Source organism: Chinchilla lanigera, unplaced genomic scaffold (assembly GCF_000276665.1).
Source record: "Chinchilla lanigera isolate Chin_1 unplaced genomic scaffold, ChiLan1.0 scaffold00140, whole genome shotgun sequence".
Classification (NCBI taxonomy): Eukaryota; Metazoa; Chordata; class Mammalia; order Rodentia; family Chinchillidae; genus Chinchilla; species Chinchilla lanigera.
Window position 1 is genome coordinate 2,679,899 of NW_004955541.1, and position 3,383 is coordinate 2,683,281.

General features: G+C 55.5%; 1 protein-coding gene across 1 annotated transcript in view; it reads left to right on the forward strand.

Moving 5' to 3' along the window:
- Nucleotides 1-3,131: 3,131 nt before the first annotated feature.
- Nucleotides 3,132-3,383, forward strand: part of Cdt1 (chromatin licensing and DNA replication factor 1) — a gene marked incomplete in the record, with an annotated part of 4,854 nt that continues 4,602 nt past the window's right edge. The window contains 1 exon segment of the mRNA XM_013508010.1: nt 3,132-3,383. Coding sequence (XP_013363464.1) covers nt 3,248-3,383 — 136 coding nt within the window.

The following is a 3,383-nucleotide window of genomic DNA, read 5'->3' on the forward strand; positions in this document are numbered from 1 at the left end:
AAAACGAAACAAAAAACCAAAAAAAACCCAACTGGGACTGGTGATTTCTGTCTCTGGGGCCACAGGTTCACTGCTACTCCGTCTCTCCACACCACAGAAGTAGCGGTGGCCACCCCAGAGATGTACAAAGCTGCACCGGTCTCCGGTGCCAGGACAGCACCTGACTGGCTCTGCTATGCACCTCTTGTCCAGTCAGCCGTGACTGAGAAAATGGCCCAGGACTCCACCACTGTAGCAGAACAAGGTAGCTTTTTGAGGCATCTCCAAGGCTGAAGTGACCCCAAAGGACCTTAGCTCCAGGGTAGATGCTACAAACACTGGCAGTTCGCATGGCCGCACCCTGAGCCACTAGGACGGACACTGGCCCAGAGCGCTGAGCAGTCCCGAGGTCCTGCTGCTGCACCAGGTAGCCCCTTGCTGCTTACTGACAGTGAGGAGCAAATGTCAGCCACGCCCTAAGTCCCAAGCTTCCCGTGCTTCCAAATCCTGCACCCTCCGAAGGCCAGATACATCGCTCTTGTGTTCTGGATTCTGCCGGCCCCTGTGGATGGTCCTCAGATCCAGTTCACCCTGAGCTCTTCAGGGCTCCCTGCATCCTGCTGCTTGGGGCCCATAGCTGCAAGAGCAACAGCACCCACCCCTCTTGCTCCCTCCGGGGTTCTAGGAGCATTGGGCAGGCAGTGGCTGCCAGTGCTGCGCCTAAGTCCTTTCATGCCTCTAGCAACCAGCACAGCTGTGGGAGCCCAGGGCAGCACTCTGCTCTGGCTGGAGGGAGGGAAATGAGAAGCTGCTGGCGTCCTGGATGCTCGAGGCCTCTGGTGGGCTTATCTCTGTAGGGCAGAGGCTGGCCAGCGGTGGAGGCCAGGAGCCAGATACTAAACAGCTACTTGTGGTTAGGTCTGGCTGTCTCTGCCTGATTTCACAAATGTGGAGCAAAGAGTAGGGGGCCACCAGGTCACTGGGAGAGAAAACAGCCTCCCAGCCAAAAGATGTCCGTGGTCCTCTATGGAGAAGCTGTGTTGGTAACATACACTCCAATATAGCCCTACAATCCTTTTTTTTTGAGACAGAGTTTCATTATGTAGTTCAAACTGGTCTTGAACTCATTATGGAGCCCAGGCTGGCTTCAAACTTGTGGTGAATCCTGCCTCAGCCTCCAGAGTGCTGGGATTATAGTGTGCACCACCAGGCCCAGCAGCTTTCCCTCTTTAGTTTACATTTGGAGTGGGCTCCTCCATGACCCTCACATCACTTTCTGCCACCTTTGAGAAAAGCCAGTTTTCCCATCTGAGTTAGGATAACACAGAACAGTCATACCACAGCCGAAGACGCGCAAACATCGCAGCAAACCGCAGAGCAAGCCCAGGCCTGCGCGGGCAACCGCTGGGGACGTGCGCTCAGACCCATCAGGCTCTCGCTGTGGGTCGACACGCGCTGTGCCCTTTGCCCATTTCCCAAAAGGCACCTCTTGGGCTCTGTCTTGCTGCAGGTTGGCCACAACTCACAGTGCGAAATACACTGATTGAAGATTTTAAACTTACAAATTGAAAGTATTTCATGGTAAGCACTCATACCACTCAGACATCATTATTAATATTCTGCAAGTGTTTTTGTCACGTGTAGCCAACTTTTTTGTTTGTTTTTCCAAGACAAGGTCTCATGATGTAGCCCAGGCTGGCCTCAAACTCCCAGTGATCCTCTTGCCTCAGCCTCCAAGCGCTAGAATAACAGGCGCACACAAACACGTCCAGTCATCCATCTTAGTTGATGTATTTCAGCATCAAATGTCTCTTCTAAACGTGCTTCTGTACACATGTCATCGATTGCAGCTCACTATTTGTTTATAACTAGAGTTTATATGAAGCTGCATAGTGAAATGTACAAATCTTAAAGGACCTTCCGGTCTTACCTAGTCAGCCCTCACCCGGCACCATGTGCGCCGTTTCCACCACACCACAATCTGTATGTTCCTGGTCAATTCCTGCTCCCAACTCGTTTTTTCTTTTTTCGGGGGGCCCGGGCTGGGGCTCCAACCTGGGCTCTCAAGCTCCCGCACACCTGCAGGTCCTGTTTTAAGAAGCACACTTTACGTGGTGACACAGTATACCCATCGAAACTTTAACAAGATGTAGCCCTTAAAAGCGCTGATTTCAATCTTACACTTTTTTTTTGTTTTTGGTTTTTTTTTTCCGGTACCAGGAACCGAACTCACGACCTTGCACTTGCCAGGCAGGCGCTGTGCCGCTGAGCTAAATCCCCAGCCCCGTACACTTTGCTTATTGTCCTTTGGTTTTGTTTTTCCAGGGACTGGGGTCTGAACCCAGGGCCTCTCACGTGCGAGGGAAGCCCTTGGCCGCTGAGCGCAACCCCCGCCCCGTCCCGCCCCGTCCCGTCTGCAGACTCCTTCGCCGAGCGGCCACGCCCTCTCCTCCCCCACTCCCAGCTGATCAATCGCCAAGCTTCGCACACTTGAGGTTATTTTGCAACTGCCATTTCTGTTCCCTTTTTGTTTTGGACAAGCACAATTCACGATTTTTTTTTTTCCGGTACAGGGAATGGAACTCACGACCTCACGCTTGCCAGGCAGGCGCTGTGCCGCTGAGCTAAATCCCTAGCCCCGCAATTCATGATCTTTAAGGAAAACGTGGAGACCGAAGCAGAAGCCCTTTCGGCCCTGCCCTCCTCCTCCCGGAGCGGCCGGCGAGGGGCCCAGGCCAGAGGCCTGAGTCACATGCCAGGCGAGCTCTGGATTTGGGAGCCTTGTCGTTTAAGTGTCCGCCGTTCTGGAGGCAGTTTCTTCGTCTCTCCTGGTAGGGACACCTGCCGCCGGCCCGTTCCTGCTACCCGGCCTGCATTCGCGCTCTGGCAAACAGCCTGGTGTGCACACCCACCCCAGGCTGCACACCGACCGCCCGGACTGAACACCTCGGCGCATGTGCGGGTTGCTGCACGTCAGTGCGCATGCGCTTGCCGCATCCTTTTTTTTTTTTTTTTTTTTTTTTTTTTTTTTTTTCTCACCCCTCCTGCGCTAGGCCTGATGGTGCAGCCCGGGCAGGACGAGGTCGGCGCATGTGCGGCTGGCTTCGGGACCCGGTCACTAGGGCGCGTGCGCCGCGAGCGTCCAGTTCTACCCCCAGCGTTCTTCCGGATGGTGCGTCCCGGATGGGGCGGAGCCGGTAGGAAACGGCGCGAAAACTGCGCGAAACGGCGCGAAACCGCGCGAAACCCCGCGTAGTCTGATCTCACTATGGCGCAGAGCCGGGTCACCGATTTCTTCGCTTGCCGCCGCCCGGGGTCGGTAGCTCCGCAGGTCAAGGCAGCCTGCCGCACCCCGAGCCCCACCGGGCCCTCGCCCGCCCTTGCCCCGGGCAGCAGCCGCAAGC